The sequence below is a fragment of the Cannabis sativa genome, chromosome 1 (assembly GCF_029168945.1).
Source record: "Cannabis sativa cultivar Pink pepper isolate KNU-18-1 chromosome 1, ASM2916894v1, whole genome shotgun sequence".
NCBI lineage: Eukaryota > Viridiplantae > Streptophyta > Magnoliopsida > Rosales > Cannabaceae > Cannabis > Cannabis sativa.
Window position 1 is genome coordinate 11927124 of NC_083601.1, and position 22083 is coordinate 11949206.

The window sequence follows — 22083 nt, forward strand, 5'->3', positions numbered from 1 at the left end:
CTCCTCTTCAGGCACACATCTTCTAATTATCTGATCGGCGCAGTGCTTGTAGAGGATTGGCTCTTCCCAAAAGAACTTCTTCAATTGTTGACGCGAAAGCTCAGGAGGGGTTATTTTTGCAACCAAGAAATTGACATAGTCAGCATACCATGGTACCATCAGGTTTTCCCTCACACTAAAGAGTTGTTCATCAGGAAATTGCTCATTTATCTGTACCTCTTTTGTATTCTGATTTTCTTCCAGCTCTAGTCTTGGCAAGTGATCTGCTACCAGATTTTCAGTGCCCTTCTTATCTTTTATCTCTAAGTCAAACTCTTGAAGTAGAAGTACCCATCGAATCAGTCTCGGCTTTGCATCCTTCTTGGTCATAAGGTATTTGATCGCTGAATGATCTGTGTAGACAATTACCTTATTCCCAATCAGGTAGGGTCGGAATTTATCACAAGCAAACACAATTGCCAACATTTCTTTTTCTGTAGTGGCATAATTTAATTGAGCATCATTCAGATTTCTACTAGCACAGTAGATTGTGTGAAACACCCTGTCAACTCTTTGACCCAAGACCGCTCCAATTGCATAATCACTTGCGTCGCACATCAACTCGAAAGGCAACTCCCAATTTGGTGAAGTGACTATTGGTGCTGAAATCAATTTTTCCTTTAGAACTTTGAACGCCTTTAAGCAATCTTCTCCAAACTCAAATGGAACACCATTGACAAGTAAACTGGACAAAGGTTTTGAGATCTTGGAGAAGTCCTTGATAAATCTTCGGTAGAAGCCAACATGTCCTAGGAAACTCCTCACTCCTTTTACAGAAACTGCAGGTGGCAAATTCTCTATTGTTGAAACTTTAGCCTTATCCACCTCAATTCCTGCTTTTGAAATTTTATGCCCTAGAACAATTCCTTCCGTTACCATAAAGTGGCACTTCTCCCAGTTTAGCACCAAGTTAAACTTCTCGCACCTAGTTAGCACCTTTTCCAAATTTTCTAAACAATGATCGAAGGAGGAACCAAAGACCGAGAAATCATCCATAAAGATTTCAATACAAGATTCAATCAAGTCTAAAAAGATAGCCATCATACACCTTTGAAAAGTAGCAGGGGCATTACACAAACCGAATGGCATTCTTCTGAAAGCAAAGGTACCGTAGGGGCATGTGAAAGTAGTCTTTTCCTGATCTTCAGGTGCTATAGCTATTTGGTGGTATCCAGAGTAGCCATCAAGAAAATAGTAATATTCTTGCCCCGCCAATCTGTCTAGCATTTGATCAATGAAGGGCAAAGGAAAGTGATCTTTTCGTGTTGCTTTGTTGAGTTTCCTATTATCGATGCAAATCCTCCAACCAGTGACTGTTCTCATAGGAATCAACTCATTCTTTTCATTCTTGATCACAGTCATTCCACCTTTCTTTGGAACCACTTGCACCGGGCTAACCCACTTACTATCTGAGATGGGATAAGCCACTCCAGCATCCAACCACTTGACTACTTCTTTTCTGACAACTTCCTTCATGGGATGATTGAGTCTACGTTGAGCGTCGATTGTCGGTTTGGCATTGTCTTCCATTAGAATTCGGTGCATCACCGTTGAAGGACTGATTCCTTTGACATCACCTAGTGTCCAAGCGATGGCCTTGTTGTGAGCTCGGAGTACCCTCAGTAGTCTATCAGTTTCCACATCAGAAAGAGAGGCTGACACAATAACTGGCAGCTTTTTATCTTCACCCAAAAACTCATACCTCAAGTGACTAGGAAGCACCTTCAATTCAAGTTCTGGAGGCTTTTCAGTAGATGGCATCAGCTCTTTTGGAACTGCTCCCAATTCCTCATAATACCTTATGTTCAAGGGCCCATAGGAGTCAAGCCACTTCACATAACCCATGACATCTTGTCCCTCTTGCTCCGTCAATTCATCTTCAATTAAACTCAGCTCGAGAGGATCCTCTAGCAGCTTTTTCTCATTCACAATTTCATCAATCAAATCAATGAAGAAACAGTTATCACTTGCCTTTGGGTATGTCATAGCCTTTAGCACATTAAAGACCACTTCTTCTCCTTGGACTCTCAGCTTTAATTCACCCTTCTGAACATCGATCAAGGCTTGGCCAGTTGCCAAGAATGGTCTCCCAAGAATGATTGGGACATTGCTATCTTCTTCCATATCCAGAATAATGAAGTCAGCTGGAAAGATGAACTTGTCAACTTTAACTAACACATCCTCAATGACTCCTCTAGGATGAGCCAGTGATCGATCAGCCAATTGGAGAGTTACTGTGGTTGGCTTTGCTTCACCCAACTGCAATCTTTTAAACACTGACAAAGGCATCAAGTTAATGCTGGCTCCCAAGTCACATAGTGCATTTCTTCCTTCAATTCTCCCAATAGTACAAGGAATAGTGAAACTCCCTGGATCTCTGAGTTTGGGAGGGAGTTTCTTCTGTAGAATGGCGCTGCACTCTTCAGTTAGGGACACTGTCTCATAATCCTCCATCTTTCTCTTCTTTGACAGAATCTCCTTCATGAACTTCACATAACTTGGCATCTTCTCTAAAGCTTCAGCAAAGGGAATGTTAATGTGTAGTCTTTTGAAGACTTTTAGGAATTTGGTGAACTGCTTGTCTAAACTTGACTTTCTGAGTCTCTGAGGATAGGGTATTTTCACATGGTGATCAATGCTAATTGGTGGAGACTGTTGTGGTTGTGCCGGGCTATCAGTAGCCTTCTCTGCTGTTGGTGTTGGGGTGCTTTGCAGTTTTCTTTGGGATTGACTTCAGTTGTGCTAGGCAAATTCCCTTGAGGACGGGTTGCTACCTGAGTTGCTAGTTGGCCCATCTGAGTCTGCAGGTCTTTAATTGAAGATCTAGTTTCAGTCATGAATTGTAGCAGTAAATCTGTTTGCAAACTAGAATTTCCACCAGAGGCTTGTTGCTGATTAAACTGTTGGTTCTGTGTCTGGTTCTGATTTCGTTGCTAATAGAACCCACTGTTTCTTTGGTTACCACCCTGGTTGAACCCATAATTGTTGTTGTTATTCTGTGAAAAATTTCCAATGGCTTTTGCTTCATCCATTGGCAAATCATCCACATCTGCTTAACACTCTAAAAAGTGATGACTTCCTCCACATATCTCACAAACAACTTGGGCTTGTTTAGCTTGCCCTGCAATTAGCTTTGTCAATGCCTCAACCTGAGCTGTCAACTTTGTGATGGCATCAACCTCTAACACACCAGCTACCTTCTTAGTTTGACTCCTTTCAGTTGGCCACTGCTGATTGTTTAGAGCCATCTCCTTTAATAGATCATAAGCCTCATCAGCACTCTTTCTCATAAAGGCTCCACCAGCTGCTGCATCTATCAGAGTTCTAGTGTTACCAACCAACCCGTTATAGAAATTGTGGACCAGCATCCACTTCTCTATACCATGATGAGGGCACTTTCTGATCAGATCTTTAAACCTCTCCCAAGACTCATGCAGAGATTCATTATCTTGTAGCTGTCGTCTATAGTCGACACCTCACTTAATTTATTTTTTATTTTTTTTTTAAAAAAAGAAGACGACACTCCATTTAGATACGAACTTGACCTTTTTGTCTCTAATCCTCTTGCCTATTTTATTTATTTATTCATGAATAAACAAATTCAAGAACTATTATCACTAGATTGTGCTCTCCGAATTCGTATAGTGAAATTATGTATTATATAATTCACTTTTGAATTTAGGTGCCGTTTGGTAACACTTTTATTTTTTAATTTTTTAATCATAAAATGAAAGTAAAATTTTTATTTTTGAAAAACAAAAATGCGTTCTGTAACCACTTTTGTTTTTTAATTTTAAAAACAGAAAATAAAAGTGTGTTCTGTAAAGTTCATTTTTTTTTTTTAATTTTATTTAAATCAGGTCTAGGTCCGGAGTCGGATTCGGGTTCAAGTAGGGGATTTGGGTCTGGGTCTGGTCGTAATCCAAAAGATTGATTAAGAAAAAAAACTGTTTAAAAAATATTAAAAGTGATTTTTTTTTGTTTTTAAAATTTTGATTTCTAATTATAAAATTGAAAAGTAAAAACAGTTTTATAGAACATGTTTTTGAAATATATTTTTACTTTTCCACTTTTAAAAACATAAAACTGATTAAAAAAGTGTTACCAAACGCCACCTTGATAAACAATTCAGTTAATGGGGTGTTATCTCAAAATTCGCAAGAATAACGTTGTATTTGACAAGCTGACACATAGTAGGGAAATTTGACCTTGAATAGAATGTTATACTAGACCGATCGATTGGGCAAGACAATGCTGAATTAATTTGAAGTATAAATGCTCAAAGTGATTATTACTCGAATGGGCTCAAGATTTTACGTACCTTGCGCCGAGCGATGCCACTAAGTCGCGTAACGTGAATGGGCGACCTGAAAAATGCGAAAAATTTGCTGAAGATATTTCATGATATTTTTCTTAAATGTTTCTATAAAATTAGGACTAATATAAAATCCATATTTTCATAGAATTTGACTTAATAAAATGAGAAAATAGTGGGATTTACATTTAAATTCTCACTGCCTCATCTCCTAATATTTTGAAATAAATGTAATCCTTTTCCCCTATAAATAGTGAGGCCAATTCATTATTTAAGGGGCTTCTTTTTTACACACTTTAAAAAGAGAAAATACTCTGTAAAATACTTGGAGCCTTTTCGAGAGATATTAAAAAATTCACTTGGCAAACCTTGTGATATTTGTATTCTTTCATAAGCAATACAATAAAAAAGGGGGTAGGCTATTACTGAATTAAGGGGTTGAGTCTTTATAAATTTTAAGTGTCGTTTATGTTCTTAAATTATCAATATAGTTATTTCTATCGCTTTAATTGACTCAATGTCATTAGCTAGAAGTGAGGTCAACATTTTAGTGCTTTTGTTGGGAGGCTGAAATACCATCTTGCTATCACCAACCTTTGACTTTCAATCCATTCTTGAATCAACAAATAATGGTTTTGACAAGAAGATCTACATCCATTGAACCATGTGATCAAATGGTGACGTATCCCAATATCTAGGCACCCACTGACTTAGGATTAGACAGCCCCACCACTCGGATGCCTCCTCGAAACAACCCACCTATGAGAGCAAGAAGTGGAGATACAATCCCTGTGGGGATAAACACCAGAACCACTGGGGTCACTACCCCATAACTGGACTCACGATTGGTGTTCAAGAGATTACGATGACTAGTACCCAATACGTCGAAGAGACTGGACTCGACACTGGTCAACTGTCTAAAGGAGAGCCCTAAATAAATTTGGGGGATAATTCAATGTTGGAGAACCTGAGAGATGCACTAGGACAAGTCTAGACACATACCAACACACTCTACCACAACCAATAGGAGACATGTACTTTTGTTAACCATGCGTTCGAACAACAACAGTGTGAATTTTGAGAGCAGATGGATCGTTAGGCTTAGTCTGTGCGTGCCCAGCAAGAAGAAATGAATTGCCATTCCAAGGAGGCAATCGACTTGATCAACCAATTTATCCAACAGATTGGGGGGGGGGGGGGGAAGGACATGAAGTCCATATCCCCAAACAATACACTAACAAAGGAAAAGGTCCCTACATCTCGAGTGGATGACTAGAATTCGGACTGGAGGAACGTCCAACCATGTACGATCTCCCATGCAGAACGTGTTTGGTTTTATGCCCTAAATAAAACTCTTTACAATCTGATTAGTTATCAATATAAGAAATTTGAAGTGATTTATGTTGGCATGAATTTTACATGCTAATAGTTTAATATGTTTATTACATTTACACACAAAATCAGTTAAGTCCAGATCATATGTTCATTCACAATTACAGTATCGTCAACACAGTGGAATGTGATTGTGATCATATGAATCAAAAGACTAAGTCCTTGTTTCATCGGTGTTTTGGATTTACACTAATGTGATAATCAGCGATGATGTGTACTTACACTTGGAGTAAGTGTTATGTTCTTTCCAGGACTTTAGTAAAGTATACAAGTTTCGAATGTATGGAGTATACATTGGACTAGACCGATATTGCAACTTAATTAAGATATTATAAACTTACCATCATATCTTTCCAAGTCAATATCAGTAGTTGATCTTAAGATTAAAAGAATCTAAATCCTGATATGCTTAGGCTCAACTCAGGAGTACTATTCATGTTCTTTGATTTATTAGTTAAGCCTACTTTTGGGTCAGGGTGATACGTATATTTTGGGAACATGATAGTATGATTGAGTGGGAGTGCTGAACATAAATATGGAATCTATAGCTTCTACTGGTGTATAGAAGTCAAGTGATGATTCCCTTCGAGCTTAGCTAAATAGAAGTAAATGGATGAGCTCTTGTTTAAGTGAGTAATTCTTAGATCACTAAACATCATTTACAGGTAGCTAAGTGTTTTAAGGGGCAAAATACATTGAGGGGTGACAACGGTAGAATTATCCCATCTCGATGTAAATCATCTATATAGAGGATCTTTGATCACAATAAGATTATAACAATGGTTAAATGAGATAGCATATCTATATCGTGGAACATATAATATGTTCTATATAAGTCTGAGAGTGCAATTCTAAGTTCTAAGAGTGGATTCAACGAAGAATTAATAAGTAGGGATTTACCTAGTAAATTCGGTTCACTTATTGGAAGCTCAGCATATAGATCCATGGTCCCCATTCCAGTTGAGACTATACTGCTTGTAAGACTCAATAATTGATTCGAGATTAATCAATTATAATTCTAAAGTTAGACTATTTTTGATTTATGAATTTTCACTAAACAGGGGCGAAATTGTAAAGAAAAGAGATTCTAGGTTTATTTATTTATTAATAGATTTTATATGTCTAATTAATAATTAAATTAAATGACAATATTATTTAATAATCTATTTTAGTTATTAAATAATTAGTTTTGGTATTTAAATGGTTAGAATTGGAAAATTGGCGTTTTTGAGAAAATAGAAATAAAATTTGTGAAAACTGCAAAAACCAAGTGGGGCCCATTACACACCATGGTCGGCCACTTAAAGTGGTTTTTCAAATTGATATTTTCATTATTTTAATTCCAAATAATTACTAACCTAAACCTAATAGTTTCCTATAAATAGAAAGTGATGGCTCAGTAAAAATCATAACTTTGAATAACCTTTTCTGTCAGAAAATTCTCTCTTCAGAAAAACTGAGCCTTCCCTTTTCTCTCTATAGCCGAAATCATCCCTCTCTCTTTTCTCTTCATAAATTTCGAACCTTAGTGATAGAGTAAGTGCCCACACACAGCAAGTGGTAACTCAATCATAGATTGGAAGACTGTGAAGGATCACATACACAAAGAAGAAGGACATTCGGGCTCAGATCTTGATAATAATACTCTGCGACAGAAAGGATACAAGGGTTAGAGATCTGAGTGGAAGGAGACATTAATTCTGCTGCATCAATGTAAGGTTTTCTTAACTCTATATGTGTTTATTTATCGTTTTAGAAAGTTCATATTTAGGGTGTTAAATAACATACTTGTAAGTAGATCTAAGATCCTGGTAAAATAAATTCCAACAGAACGAACCTTTGAGTTCCAGACCCCAGGATAAAACCATCGGTCGCCCCATGGATGATCAAGTTTTTCTTGATCACTACCTTAGAGGGAACGATCAAACCAACTTCCGACCTAGACTTGAGAGAAGGAAAGAAGATGTACCTCCTCGGCAAGCTAGAGGATCATAGGGATAGGTGGGCATGTGTAATCAAGATGGAAGGATCCAGGTTCATGGTCATAACCAGTATGCTGACCAACGACCTCAAGGCCATACAAGGTCTCGGAGTGGACAGTCATACTCTTGTAAGAATGACGATGAAGCTGAAAGTGGGCTCAATAATGACAACCGTTAACAAAGGCGTGATTACCACCAGGGCAACCCGCCCAATAATGGCAATCAATGTAACGCCTAAAATGACAAAGATCCTCCCAAGCTGGCAAGGTCCACTAGCCAACAAACAAGACACCCAAGGCTGACTCAATCTATCAAAGGATGGGACCCAGGCCTAGAAATGACCTTCACGATGACTTGAACCAAAGGAGAGGTAATGAAGACAAAAAATTTATCTCCTCACATAATAATCAGCCTATCAATGTGGACAGCTACGTTTCACAGAACAAAGATAACTTTGTACCCTTTGAAGTTCTAGGGGACCAATAGGTGACACATGTCAGTCGAAAGACAGGCCAAGTTGATCCAGGATGGAAGCTCAATTGGATTAGCTTAAGAGCCTAATAAAACACCTGACTGACCTAACCTCACGGACCTGAAACTCAATCAGACAAGGGGTTTACATTTATTGCACGGATCAATTCCCTTAACCTTCCGATTAAATTTAAAATGCCAACTTAGAAGATGTATCCCGGGAAGGATGTCTCACATTAAGTACTTTGAGATACAAACAGACTTGTGTTACGAATTTTATGTTTGCTACGCAAGTATACGCAATCAAGTAGTATCTCACGCAAGTGAGGTCGAACCGCAGGGAATTGGATTAAGTACTACTAAACTATACTTATGATTCTATTTGGTAAAATAATAATTTTTGCAATTTGAAAGTAAATAACTCAGAAAATTAAAAAGAAAATAAACGACGATTAATCAAGATGAAAGATTAGGGAGGTGAATCCTGTTGATAAGCTACCAATGTTAATACCTAATTGCTATCCTTATCTTAATGTGAATGACAGATTATAAATTAACCTAACTCTTTTCAGATCTTTTAGGTTCTAAATATTATGTTCTCTAATTAACTTCTTAATTAAATCAACACAAAATCAGCATTAAGCAATAATCTATTTGTCACTAAGGCTATGTAAATACTTTCGTTTCACATCAAAACCTAGACTATCTAATTTTAGCATTCTCAATTCTCACTTTTCAGATTTCGAATTGAGATCATTAAACATGTAAAAGGTGATCAAGCTTGCACATGGAATTAAACACAAATATAGATAGTATTTACAAACAAGATGAAGGAATGGCAATTATTTATTAACTAGGCATAAACTTAAACAACATTCATCATCCTCCCTTAATGGGAAATTTAGTTCATCATAACTCTAAAAACATCCATGATTAATTCAGAAACAAAACTAAACATAAAAGAAGAAATTAAGGGTAAAAGAAAGAAACTAGAAGGTGGATATCGCTCCGGGTCTTCAAGATAGCTTCCTCTCCACCTTCATCCACTTTTTAGGTCTATTTCGGCTTAGGTTGACCTTCAGTGTCGTATTCCTTATATAGGGATGAGAGGTGTGCCTCCAATTAGAGAAAAAATCAAAATTAGGTCAAATCTGCGATTTCCGTACCTAGTCGCGACTAGCATTTAAGCTGGTCGTGACTATAGGCAAAACTCGAAAAACCGAGTTTCTGCCAATCCTCGAAGTCGCGACCAGGAAAAAGGGTCGCGACCTGGCTCTCTGGAGGTCGCGACTACTGACGCGTTTGGAGCCGAATTTTCTAATTTTTTTACCAGTTTGTCCCATCTTTTCACCATTTGACTGAATTTGAACTTTAACACCCCGGGAACCTGAAACAATGAAAATCAAGCGTAAAACTGCTCCAAAAGACACCAATAGACGAGAAAATGCTAACTTTAAAGACCCAAAACATAGGCTAAATATAACCTAACAACTTGCAAGGAGTGAAGGGCGACGTCAAGTGTCGAATCTTCCTAGCAATGTTAGCAGAGGCCGCCTAGCAGTGGTACTTTAAGCTAACTTCTAGAAATTTCAACTCCTGGAACACCTTTGCCTTAGAGTTCTACACCCAATGCTCCTCCTCTCGATAACTCCCTGCTCACCTAGAAGACCTAGTAGAAGTGAAGCAATTACTAGGAGAGCCTTTAAAAGATTACATAAGTTGGTTCATTATCGAAGCAATAAAGGTGAAGGGCTTTACCAAAGAGAGAAGATTAATCACAGTGTTAGGAGGTATCGAGCCTAAAGGTGAGCTGTGGAAAGACATCAAGAGGCTCAATGTAGGTTCAATGGGGAAATTTTTTCGATAAGTAGATGGATTTATAAAGCTCGAAGAAGCAGTCAGGAAGGTGGACAATGTTGGCCAAAGTATAGACGACTTAAGTCACACACCCTCCACGACTATAGCCAATACATTTGTGCAGCCCAACCAGACCCTCCAACCTCAAACTAACAATAACAACAATAATGGTGGTAAGAGGTCTAATAACGGGTATAACCAAAGTAACAGAAAGAAGGGGAAGTCGACCGTCGATCAACAAAAACCCTAAGAGAAGGCCCCACACTTTACTGCTTTCACCATCCTCACAAACACTAGGGAAAGTATTTTCATGGCAACCCAATCAACAGTTCCCTACAAAAGACCCCCTCCAATTAAAAAAAACATATCAGTAAGAGGGATACCACCAAATTCTACCAATTTTACCAAGATTTTGGCCATGATACTAATGAATGTAATAACTTGAAGGAGGAAAGTGAATTCTTCATCAAAAGAAATAATCGAAACCTATGTCGATATATAAAAGCTGACTAAGACCAAAAGACCGCCCAACAAGATATTAATCAAACTTACCTGATGCCCCCACCAATGAATGGGCATTTGCAAGTGGTTATTGAGGGCCCACGCATTACTAGAGATTCGAGCAAAGCCAGAGAGAGGTATGCCCAAACTATCCAGTGTGAAAAAAAAGATGAAAAAATAATAATCGTGGAGGAACCAAAGCCAAAATAGTCACGCAGGGATGAAATAGTTGTATCATTTAGTGAAAAAGACATTGCTCATGTTATCTATCCTCATAACGACCCCTTGGTCGTTGAAGTAAAAATTACAAACATGACAATGGCTTGATCCATGATTGATAATGGAGCCTCCTTAAACATTCTTTTCTAAATAACAAATGTAAAACAACCAACAAATTCATAACCCAAAAATATTATTTATTTATACCAATAAATACTAAAAAAAATTTCTCATAAGTAGGTCTAATTTCTACTTTTGTAAACGTGAGAAGTGATAAACAGTACATAAGCACAAAGTTCATTCCCACTGCAATCCCATTTCAGTAACAACAATCAATAACAACGTACCTGAAAATCTTAATTTCACAATACAAATCAAACAATCACATGAACACCCTTTACTCTACATATATATAGTCAGTAAAGTAAACCATCTTATTTACTAACACTAACAAAATACAATAAGAAAAAGAAAAAGACACCATAACCCAATACTCAATATCAAGACAAACAGGAAAGACATTAATCTTGGTAGCCAAAAATATGTCAATTCGTAGGTTGTGTTTTTTTCTTGCTTGGCTTACTCAAGGGAAGTGAAATCTGAATGAACCCAAACTTCTTTCTCTGAGTTAATAGTTGTTGCTTCTGATGAACCTCACGATCATTATTTACCTCTTTCTCAGCTTTAGGAGAAAATCTCAAATCATTTCTTAAGGCTTGAAGCATTTCGCTCAAAGCCACTTTGTGAGTTTGATCAGAGTGTCCATGGCCATGGCCATGGCCACTCTCATGATGATGATGATGAGGTTCTTTTCTTGCAACATAATCTTCAGACACGTTTTGTTTTTTTCTAAGCACATCTCGCATTGAGATTGTGGGCTTCAAAAGAGGCTTTGGACAATGATGATGATTATCAATTAAACCTTCCCTGTGAACATCATTTAGAGGGGAACCCTTGTGATGATCAGGAGGGTGGAAGATGTTTATTCTTGGCGAAAAAGGACTGTAAGCGCCAGCAGCAGCCACCGGCCTCTTCCTATTATGATCAGGAGCAGTCCATCTATGGAAAGCCTCTTCTGCAGCGTTTTGCTTCATGTTGGCAACTTCTACTCTGCTCAAAGCCTCTTCCAAGGCTTGTTTGCTGTACTTGATTTCGTCGGTTGCTTCCTTTAACTTCCTCAGTATAGCCAGCTTAGAAGTATGAGCTTCATCAATATGAAGCATGGCATCAGCCAGTTTCTTCTTCGACCAATCCACAGCTTCATGAGGCTTACAGTAGAGAGGAGATTGAACTTGGAAGTTGAAACTCATCTTGTGATCAGGCTCAGAAAAGAGAAACTGAGGCGGGTTTTCGCTGTTAGTCAATGCTTTGATCTCGGCGAAAGCAACAGCTTCAGCTGCCTTTGCTGCTTCTCTCATCTTTTTAGCTGCAATCAACCTCATTTCAGCAGTCATAATCGAGTACTGTTCATTACTTGGCATTGTTCTTGGAACCTCTGATTTAGCAGGCACATCCATTTTTATGAAGCACTGATCATCTCTTGAATCAAATTTCGAGTTCTCGAAAATCCTATTAGTTTCTCCATCATCCATTACTGGCATTTGTGGCTTGACCCTTGAGTTTTCCACCTCGTCCTCCTGTGACAACACCCCTGCAAACTTGGTCGTTAGCTTCTCTCGGGTTTTTTCAATTATCTCTTTCTCTTTTCTCATTTTCTTATTTAAAGTTTCAACAGAGTTTTGAATCACTCCAAGATCATTTATAGTTTTACCAAGGTTGAGTTTTGCACGCTTCAACTCCATAAGGATCAAATCTGAAGAAGTTGGACAAGGACTTGAATTTCCCATTATTTGATGATCATGCTTGTTATTAACTACATTTCCTTGGTTCTTGTTGTTCATTTCTTTGATCTGTTCATCTGAATTCTTGTCTGACTGAACTGCCAGACATTTCAGAGCTTCTTGCTGGAGTTGTCGTTTTAATTCTTCCACAATCCTTTTTGTTGTCGTTAGTTCTTCAAGGACATCAAGTGTTTCAAGTTCTTTGACTATTAGATCCTTCTCCAGCTCTGCTGCTTGTTCTTCCACTTTTTTCAAGTCAAATTCTTCGTTATCATTCTGCTCATAACAGTTAGTTACACTATAAATTATTCATTTTATAAAGTAAAAAAGAAATCATATTCCATTGTTCTTGTGGTAGATAGTACATTAGACAACATCTAAAGAAAGCTACATATGTGGAATCAAAATAATAAACAGAAAAATCTTATTCAGTACAAGAAAATATTAAAATTGTAAAAATGAAGACAAAATTTGATTGCCTTAATAATAGTACAGGCAAAATTATGCTAAGCTAGAAGGGATATCACCAATAAACTAAAGAAAATGTAATTTTTAAGAAAAAAAAAATAAAGTAAAAGAAGAATAAGGCATGCATTGATTATGTAAAAACAAGGAGGAAGAAAACTTTAATTATACAAATAATTATGGCCAAAGCAGGCTAATAATGAAGATTTTTTTTTGGGTAATTTCACTGTCTTTGGGTTCTAAATGTTTGATCTTTAATCATTAAGTTTAAAGAACAACTAAATCTGCCAAAATGTTCTACAAACTCACATTATAAAACAAAAAGGACTTTATTCAAAATGAAGAAGAAATGTCCTCAATTCCTGAGTTAGAGATACAATTTGGAACAGCATAAAAAATATATATACTTTCTCAATAAACTCTTAACACAAGCAAAAATCATAGTTTATGATTATGAATAAGATATCAAAACTACTTTTCCACAAAAGATACAAGGAAATCTCAGTAAGGGTATAAATTTGAGTATGTGGACAAAAAGGGCTTAACTGATCCACAAAGTTCAATTACTAGTAGTTTACCAGTTTAGAAAATGTCTCAAAATTTAATAAAGAAAATGACTGAATTGCACATCAACTGAAGAATGAAGGTACTCTTTCAAGTGGGCCTTTGAAGACTTAGATGAAAACAGAGTAAAAATAAATTGAAATTAAAAGTATTGGTAACAAGTGAAAATTTATAAAAATATAGCAAAATTTTACACGTCCTACTACCTAACAAAACTCTATAATTAGTTAATATGTATACTAAAATTAGATATGCATCTTATTTTTCCTACTTGAGAAAAAAAAAAAAAAAAACTTCTTGTGTATTAAAAAAATAAAATAAAATAAAATAAAATTGCTTAAAAAATAACAAGTGTACTACTATACTATTACTCTTACATAAGGAATCCAAGGTCCGTGGCCACCGAAACGGGTCACCGCCTCCATGACCGACCCGAAAGGCGGAGAAGTGTCAATCTCTGCTCTCATATTCACCCTCCGTATTCCCTGAATTTCACATTCTCCACCACCCGAACCCGGCATAAAGTTAAAAGTCTCCGACATAGTTTCGGCCCTGACCTCCCGGATTCCCGGAGTTCCGGGTACCGTATCGGACGGCGAGTTCATCGTCGGCTCCGCCATAACCAGGCCCGAAATCTTATCGAGCTGAAAGCCTTATATAAGATGAGTGGTGGTTTGGACTTTAAGAACACTAAACCCATAATGAGGAGAAGAAAGAAAGGGCGTCGAGATTTTATGTGATATCGATGATGATGATGATGGTGTTGGGGGTAAGGACCGAGTTGTGACTCGGTCGGTTAAGAGAGAATGGTCGAGTGGGGACAACGAGTCGACTCAGCTAGTGAAAAAAGTTTTGCTTTGGTATTTGATAGAGTGGGGGCGATTCCACGTGTCAAAATTATATTGGTTGAAAGAGCGGGAGAAAAAAGTTTATTGAATTTCGAGCCAGTGAGGGGTTCACACGTATGGTGCGAATGTGGGGATGAGAATAGGGAATCAATGTCGTTGACTGTTTTTTATTTGTTTTTAATTTTTTTTGGAGTGATTTTTTTGAGCGTGAATTGCGGGTTCAGATGAAAAAGCGCTTTTGCCCCTGGTTGTTGCTATAATTGACTTTTAAAAGACGAGGCAAAGCTTTGGTTAGGTTGTTAGCTTTATGTTTTTTTTTCTTTTTCCACTTGATTTTGAGAAAGTAATTTGTTAGTTTTATTTTGGAAAGTAAAAGTGAAATAATTGCAACTAAAGCGAAAACGAAAAAAACAAAAGTGATTAAAAGTAAAAATAAATACAATAAAACTTGCTTTATGTGGTGGAAAATCCCAAGAAATTTCCTATCATTTTTGCTTATGTGATTTTTTTTATATATAAATATAGCAATTTTTGCTTATGTACTTACTTGCATAAATGTTTTCAAAATATATGTATTTTGTTTTATTTTTGCTTATAAGGAATTTTTGTTTAAATTTGGAAGGAATTTTGTGTCTTTCCCTTTCCAATTTCAGACACCTTAATTTTATTAAAAATAAATATATAATATATATTTTTTAAGATTTATACTTTCTTTTTTTTATTTATTCTTAATTTTAATATTCTAAAAAAATACACATGAATAAAATATAATTTAAATATTCAATGAAAGAAATTAAACAAACTATATATATATATATAAAAGTTTTCATGTTAAAGTAAAAATAATTAAATTAGTTTAATGTTTTTTAGTGAATGAAATGTCTTTATCTATAACCTTAATAAAAATGAGAATGTTCATGGGCTTTTTACTATTAAATTACCAAAATAACCTTTAATTAATTATGAAATTACAAAAAGAAATATCTCCCTTTAGAAACAAATATGTCTATTTAAAACTTTGTATATACTTTTTTTTTTTAGAAAAGAAAAAGTCATCTATTAGTGATAAATAATTCTAGTATATTTATGAAATGTAAATATAATAACCCTAAAATAACTATTAGCTTAAAATTAGTTAAGCAAAAAAAACTATTAGCTTAAAATTTATATTGACAAATAGATCCCACAATATACAAAAATAAAATAAATGTTTATTCGTAAATATGAAATTTTTTTATCTCAAACATACATCTATTTTATATAAAATGTAGTTATATAACATAATTTTTGGTTTATGGGAAATGATTGAGTGACTTTTTTTTTTAAAAATAAAAAAAATAACAAATTATTAGATGTTGCCACGTAAAGAGTCAGCATACATGTTAGTTAAACCTAAATATAATTAATCCACCTAAAATGTTGCAATTAATAATAAATTTGTTCATATTGTTTATTTTTTCATTAAAAATTATTTTTAAATTTTGATATTTAGAATTAGTTAAATTTTAAATATTATTTTAAATTAAATTTGAATGTTTTGATACTTTTACCAGATGAGCATTTTCATTAATTCCGAAAATAAATTTAGGACGAATAATAATTTTTTTAATTACTATTACAAAGTATAATAGTAATTTTTGTTTTTATTTAAATCACTATTATACTTTTAAATTTCAATGATTATCACTACATTGAATATTATTAATTTGGCACGTAACATCTATCAAGTGTATATATATATACTAGCAAAAAGCTATGTGCGAGGCACGTATACTAAATTTTATGCTAATTTTTTTCTATGTTATTTGAAAGTTATACAATTAAAAATTAAAGAAAAAATATTATTAATTATTAGGTGAGATTATTAATATGTATATAGGAAGAAATCACAAATTAATTAATCTTTTAATCTTAACTTTGATCAAATAGGGTTCTAGATATATGAACAATAATTAATCAGGTAAAAATCAAAAATAATTATTTGAATAAAGAATTCAATATACACAGTTATATATATGAATCCCATTAATCAAAACTAATTATTCTATATATGAATAATAATTTATCACGCTATATGTTTTCTAATAAAGAAATCCACCTCCTCATAGTCAAAAATAAATAATACATGTAATACAGATCTTAGTAATGGAGTACCTAAAAGAAACAAAACTTCAGTTACTATAATCGGAAAATATTTAAGTGAATTAAATAATGACTAAGAAGATCTAAATTACAAAATGAAAATAACATGTCTATATGAGTATGATTTTTTTGCTATATGAGCATGATTGATCTAAGAGAAAATAGATAAACCTATAAACATATAAATATACTTAATATTAATTTTGACAAAGAAACAACTCAATTATAAACAATTCTAAATATCAGCTTGACAATTTCAACACACTAATTACTCATTAAATAACCATAATGTATACATCATGATAATTTTATTTTATTTGATATCAAATGATAGAGATTATTGAGGTTTTCAGTCATGGAAAACACACTATGATCAAAAAGTAATGCTCATTAATTGTATATTTCAAAGAAACCCTAATTTTCATGAATGTCCCTAATAAGATATAAACAATAAAGTTGTAAATTAAAAAAAAAAAAGTAGCAAAATTTCAGTTATTATAAGAAATAGAACAAATTGAAGATTTATACAATACTGGAATTTGAACTCTTAGAGGCCATTAGCGAAGGGACGAAACTCATTAGATCCCCTAGTAGAACACTACCTTAATGGTCTGAACAGAAAAATTGTAGAAATCAAAATATGAATAAATTAGCATCATCAATAAAAAGGAAAATTAAAGGGAAAAGACTTAATAATTACGTGACAAATAATTATTAATTGAATTAAAAAGTTAAGATTATAAGATTAATTCAAATTATTGTTCATATATTGATTCTAGAAAGAGTAAGAAAAAGAAACATCATTTCTTTGTGCCCAAACTCTTTCGGATTTTGCAAACTTTTTTATATTAACAAAATTGTTGCTTTAATTTTTCATTACACTGGAAACATATTATTTTAGCTCTATTAGACAACCATATTTTGCCTTCTAAAAAGTCTTTTTTTTTTTTATAATTGAAAGATGTGATGTTTGAGTAATTACATGTATCATGTAATTGAAGATTTGATGTTGAGTCATTTTTTTATTTTTATTTAATGATGTTTTTTTTTTTTAGATTTAAGGGGATTTATTTTATTTTTATTTTATTATATATAAATAAAAAGTGACCCATGTATTTCTCATAAACCATTTTATTTTTAATATAAATAAAAAATTACCCATGAATTTTTCATAAACCAAGAATCATAAATCATTTTATTTTTAATATAAATAAAAAGTCATTCATGAATTTTTCATAAACCAAAAATTCGGTTATATATGCACACTTTATATAGAATAGATATATGAGATTTTTCTTACCTCGTGATTTATATGAATATGAGAAAGAAAAAAAAATGTGGGAAGAGATTGATTTAAATTTTTTCATGAGATTTTGATTATATGCTATTTTCTACACTCTACAGATAATCAGATCGGTGGCAAAATTAAATTTTGGACTGTTATATATAGTTTAATTATTATTAAGATATATAATAGTTGTAGTGTTTTAATTTAATAGTAAAACTTTTAAAAACTCAAGAATTTCAATGTTCAATCCTTTATAGCTATACATTAAATATTCTTAAAAAATAAAAAAGTAAAGATTAAAAATTGATTAATTGACCTTTAGACTCTTTACCACTACATCAAATATTATTTGTTATATTTTCTTATTATTTAACATTTGTTTTTTTTCACAATTTCGAGGCCCTGAATGTTTGGAGGCCCGAGGCGCACGCCTGGCTCACTTACTCACAGGATCGACCCTGTAGATATAGATAATGTTGGGTTTTATGCCCTAAATAAAACTCATTTCAATATAATCAGATTTACTTATTAATATAGATCAGAAATAACATTTAATGTTGCATGGTTCACATGATTTATTTCATGATTATTTATATAATGTATGAATTCTATTTAAGTCCAGAACATATCAATTTGTTAATGATTATAGTGTTGTCAACACAGTGGAATATAATCTTAATTATATGTTCGAAAGTTTATTCCCTGATTTGTCACAACACTGGATTTAGACTGACAAGGTATAATCAGCGATAGGTATTCTTACACCTTGGATAAGTGTTATGTCCTTTCCAGGACATTGGCAAAGTTTACCAGCATCGGATGTATGGAGTATACATTGGAAGGGACCGATATTGAACTTTGATTAGATATATAAGAATTTACCGTAATATCTATTCAATTCAATATCACCTGTTGATCCTAGATCAAATGATCTTAATCCAGATATGATTAGGTTCAATCTCAAGAGTGTTATTCGTGTTCTTTGATTTGTTAGTTAAGCCTACTTTTGGGTCAGGGTGATACGTACATTTTGGGAACACGGTAGTGCAATTGAGTGGGAGCGCTAACATAAATATGGAATCTATAGCTTCTATCTGGCGAATAGAAAGTAAAGGATGATTTCCTTCGAGCTTAACCAAACGAAAATAAATGATAGAGATCTCATTTCACTTAGCTGAAATATCATTTATACAGGGTTAAGTGTTTTAAGGATAAAATACATTGTAGGGTGTTACGGTAATTTAATCCCTTTACAGTGTAAATCATCTATATAGAGGATCATTGATCACATTAGGGTTATAACAATGGATAACTAATGACGTGTCTATATCGTGAAACATATAGAGCGTTCTATATACTGAGAGTGCAATTCTAAGTTCTATGCGTGGATTCAACGAAGAATTAATAAGTCAGTGAATTTAAGATATAAATTCTTGATCTGCTTATTGGAAGCTCGGTTATATAGACCCATGGTCCCCATACTAGTTGAGACCATACTGCTTGTAAGACTCAGTTAATTGATTTTGATTAATCAATTATAATTCTAAAGTTAGACTATGTATAGTTTATGAATTTTCACTAAGCAAGGGCGAAATTGTAAAGAAAAGAGATTCTAGGTTTATTTATTAATTAAGAGACTTTATATGTCTAATTAATAAATATATTAAATGACAATATTATTTAATAATTAATTTTTAGTTATTAAATAATTAGAATTGACATTTAAATGGTTGAATTTGAAAATTGGCGTTTTTGAGAAAATGAGATGCGGAAATGATAAAAAAGCAAAATTGCATAAGTGAGGCCCATTATCCAAAGCCCAGACCAGCCACTATTGTAGGCTTTTATCATTTATTTTTTCATTATTTTAATGCCAAATAATTCTAACTTAAACCTAGGTGGTTACCTATAAATAGATAGTGATGGCTCTCACTCACACTCAACTTCTGTCAGATGAAAACTGAGCCTCTATCTTTTCTCTATAGGCCGAACCTCTTCCCTTCTCTTTTCTTCTCTAAATTTTCAAAATCCTTGAGTGAGTGCCCACACACATCAAGTGGTATCTCAATCATAGTGTGTAAGATTGTGGAAAACCATCCAACAAGAAGGAGAATCAGCATCAAAGGAAGGAGAGAAAGAGATCCAGGTTCAGATATTGATAATTCTCTGCTACAGAAAGGAATCAAGGGCTAGATACCTGAACGAAAGGAGTCATTATATTCCGCTACACCCAATGTAAGGTTTCCTAAACTTTATATGTGTTTATTTCATTGTTTTAGAATTCATATTAGGATGTTAATGAAACATACTTGTTAGTAAATCTAGATCCTGGTAAAATATATCCAACAACTGGCCTCAGAGCCATGGTAATGATTTACTTTCATAAAATATCAATTAAAACGATGTTATGTGTTGATTTGGATGGTTTCATGTGGTTTATGTGCTTATTTGATGATAGTTTAGAAATCGCAATATATGTTACTGAAATATTTTTTATTTCGATCTGGGATTATTTTTTTTTTGGAAAGTAGACGAAAAATTAATAAATTTAAGCTTTTACAGAACCTAATTTGGATTTTTTATGAATTAGATATGATTTTCGGAAGTTGAACGAAAATATCTGAAATCGAGTGTCACACGCGCGCGCAAACATAGGGATATCTCGGCATTTCACGCGGTTTCAGACATCCTGACCGAGAAAACTCGGACACGGGCTGTCTGAAGACGCGTCCCGCCGAGCTCCCTCGGTCAACATGCAGCCTCATTCCTCGGCCATACCCTTCATTCCGCGCGCAGGGTATGCAATGCATACCCCTGCGCACCAATTTCATTTTCGTCATAACTTTTGATTCAAAAATCGTTTTTCATTGAAACAAAAGCCAATTTTTGGTAGAATTTTGTGTAGAATCTAAATTTTCAATTAAAAATCTAATTTTCAGAATAAAATTAATTTTTATTAATTTTTGAATTAATTAAAATTAGTTTCTGATATTAGTAGGCTTTGAATTTTAAAAATTTGATTTCTCACAAAGGAGCCTTATGGTTAATTTTGAAACTTTAGATTATTTTATTTTTTTAATTATAAGATTAGATATTATTAAATTTTAAATGATCTTACTTTGATATTAAAATATTATCTTTTAAAAATAATCTTGTTTAAATTTCAAAATTTCCTAACCATATCATATCTTTTTCAAATTTGTTATTTTCAAAATATATTTTATTAATTAAAATTATAAGATTAGGAATATTTTAGGTTTAACATTTTATCTTATTAGATATTTTTTTTTAATAAAATTATATTTTTGCAAAAAATAACATGAAGATTTGAAAAATTGGTTAGTTTAGTTTGAATAGATATTTTAGGGTTTCAAACCATAAATTTTTCAAACTTATTATTTTATTATTATTTTTAAAATATTCTAACTATATAAAATATCTTATTTTTCAATTAGTTTATTTATGTAATATTTAAATTTATTAAATTATAAGACTTAGAATATAATATAAATATCGAAATTTTAAAATTCAAGATATTTTATTATATTATCTTATTAGAAATTTTAAATAAATTTAAATTTTGAATAAACTTGATATTTGAAAAAATTGGTTAGATATTTTTGATTTTTTGTTAGAATTTAAGAAATTTAGGAGTTTGTTGAATTTTGAATTTTTCAAATATTCTCCAACAACCTAAATTTGAATTCTAGTTAAGATATTTATTTTAAAATTTTATTTTATTTTAAATTTTTAAATTAAGATATTTTAGCTTACTTTCCAGATATTCCAGATCAGTTATTTGTTTGTATTGTTTGATTATATTATTATGTATTCAGTTTTTTTTTTACAAACCTATTATTTATTTGAACTAAATTGCTATGATTAACTTGTTGACAGATCCAATAATCTGATTTTAATCATAGTCCAATTGTCAATAGATCTTATAAATAATTTGTAACAGGTAAATTTTGCAATTTCTTTCATCTGTGTAAACCTAGTAACATGATAGGGCCCATCCAAATCATTTGATCTGTGTGAGCCTATATGTTTGCTATTAGGCTTAGATGCATATAGGAAGCCCATTTAAGTTTTACTAAGTAAATGGACTAGGTTGCTAAAATAAATTTTGACATAAGTAAATTTATTTAGGCCCAATTAG

General features: G+C 33.2%; 1 protein-coding gene across 2 annotated transcripts; it reads right to left on the bottom strand.

Annotated features, from left to right (window-relative positions):
* Nucleotides 1-11047: 11047 nt before the first annotated feature.
* Nucleotides 11048-14780, bottom strand: LOC115705033 (WEB family protein At2g40480). 2 transcript variants are annotated; one of them, XM_061104056.1, is made up of 3 exons: nucleotides 14024-14780; nucleotides 12548-12893; nucleotides 11048-12427 (listed from the first exon to the last, which is right to left on the bottom strand). In XM_061104056.1, exons 1-3 carry the CDS (start codon nucleotides 14264-14266, stop codon nucleotides 11322-11324), a joined length of 1695 nt encoding a protein of 564 aa, XP_060960039.1. In that variant the 5' UTR covers nucleotides 14267-14780; the 3' UTR covers nucleotides 11048-11321. The 2 variants fall into 2 exon arrangements, with proteins under 2 accessions (XP_060960039.1, XP_030488127.2); XM_030632267.2 differs by having other exon boundaries at nucleotides 11048-12893.
* Between the last annotated feature and the right edge of the window lie 7303 nt (nucleotides 14781-22083).

Bases quoted from the DNA above. Each gene is read 5' to 3' on its own strand.
- LOC115705033 (XM_030632267.2), bottom strand. From the start codon at position 14,266: ATGGCGGAGCCGACGATGAACTCGCCGTCCGATACGGTACCCGGAACT. The intron at 12,894-14,023 runs GTAAGAGTAATA...TGTTATGAGCAG, and splicing joins ACGGACCTTGGATTCCTTAT to AATGATAACGAAGAATTTGA.